Source organism: Silene latifolia, unplaced genomic scaffold (assembly GCF_048544455.1).
Source record: "Silene latifolia isolate original U9 population unplaced genomic scaffold, ASM4854445v1 scaffold_57, whole genome shotgun sequence".
NCBI classification, from domain to species: Eukaryota; Viridiplantae; Streptophyta; class Magnoliopsida; order Caryophyllales; family Caryophyllaceae; genus Silene; species Silene latifolia.
In genome coordinates this window covers 6,173,990-6,175,744 of record NW_027413480.1, presented here as the reverse complement: position 1 = coordinate 6,175,744, position 1,755 = coordinate 6,173,990, and the positions used below count along the sequence as shown (strand labels likewise).

Genomic DNA, 1,755 nt, shown 5'->3' with positions numbered 1-1,755 from the left:
ATGAGTGCATTCTTATTACAAATATATGTGGTAAGATACTAGTGGTAATTAGAACAAGGAAATAACAAACGACACCAGAAAAGCTTGGCAAATACACCATGTCACTATCGATTCCTTAGAATAATCTAAGTCTATCTGCTAGTTCTTCTATCATCATGCAATCTTGATTCAACTCTTTGAATTAACATCGTCACTTCTAAATATCTCAACTAGTTCATCCCACTCACTACTATCCTCTTCTAGCGGGGTTTCGACTACGCTCCTCGATGCAGCTTCGTTTTCTTGACTGCAACTTAAGTATTGATCACTTACCCTACTAGGACTAGGACTGCCATTTTGAGCTCCCATTTCATTCTCTAACACACCAATTTCCTGAAGAAATTCAAACAAATCAATCTGAGGCCTCTGGTTACGGCTATCATCTTCCGAATCAACCTTCTTGGAAACTATCTCGACTTTGCTACCGATATTATTAGTTTCGGATTTCCTACCTATGCCGATATTCTTGATTTCTTGGAGCCTTTGATGGATAACTTGAACATTAGGGTGGACATTTATGTTGAGCAGACCAGTAGAAGATGGCAACATTGACACAAAATTGTTGGAAGGAAAAAACTTGAACTTTTGGGATTTGTTGAGAGGGTTGAAGCTGCACCTTAAATGAGGTAGATTCAGATACGTATCGGGTCCGTAAAGTCTTCTGGCAGCTTCATCATAAGCCATGGCAGCTTCTTCAGCAGTGGAGAAAGACCCGAGCCAAAGACGAGTTCTTTTCTTGGGTTCACGGATCTCGGCAACCCATTTCCCCCAAGTCCTCTGTCGTACTCCTCGATAGGTGCAGGCAGCGTTTTGAGGGCCGCCTTTGCCTCTTGTTGGACCTTTTTTCCATGGCGATTTCCTCGGATTTTCCATTCTCAGCTGGTTAGATGTTATGGAGAAGATTTTAGAAGAGTGAAAACGTAGTAGGGTGTTGTACGTGAATATGGAGAGCTCTCTCTAAAAGGCGCGGGGTATATATATATATATACAATACAAAGTTTGATTTTAATGCTATCACGTTTCCAGAATTTGAATCCAGACCATGTGACTTTCAAACATTCACAATCACACTTCTTCTTCACTTCCTCATTTCCTCAGACACTTCACCTTGCTACCGTGTCATGATTTATGAAGAGCATTAGCCGGGCAACGAAACAACTTTGTCATGGTCCATCGGATCATTAAGCACCTATGATGGATCCACCCTTTGCATACCGTCACGGGAGATTTTTCTTCTTGCATTTCGTCCATTTTCGTATTGTAAAATTTTAAGATTCATGATATATATACAACATTATTTAGCAAACTCACCAAAATTTTCTAGGCCCGACATAACCAAGCATAGGCATATAGCATAACTAGTTCTGCTAGAAACTCGATTATTTAAATTTATTTAGGCAATCTCTGATCTCCTATTGTGAATGTACAATTTTAAGACGAGGTTTTATTCGTAATAATGGATCTCGGGCATGTTCGTCAGCATAAATGTCTTAAGTAATAGAGTAGAGCTTAGTCCATACTCCATTGTATTATGTATAGGTAGGTATTGTAGTGTAAATGTAATACAAAGTTTCACGAGTGGTAAATTCACATGATTTCCTGCAAATCTTGTCCTGAAATCCGCGGTACATTATTCACCAACTCACCATTATCCCATGTTGCCCAATTCCCCAAGGACCCAAAACATCATTTTGCCTCCCTTAAAATTTCTAACTT

At 39.5% G+C, this 1,755-nt stretch overlaps 1 protein-coding gene across 1 annotated transcript; it reads right to left on the bottom strand.

The window, feature by feature from the left end:
* Positions 1 to 981, bottom strand: LOC141639729 (dehydration-responsive element-binding protein 2F-like). The gene has a single exon (XM_074448780.1). It carries the CDS (start codon positions 910 to 912, stop codon positions 169 to 171), a length of 744 nt encoding a protein of 247 aa, XP_074304881.1. The 5' UTR covers positions 913 to 981; the 3' UTR covers positions 1 to 168.
* Between the last annotated feature and the right edge of the window lie 774 nt (positions 982 to 1,755).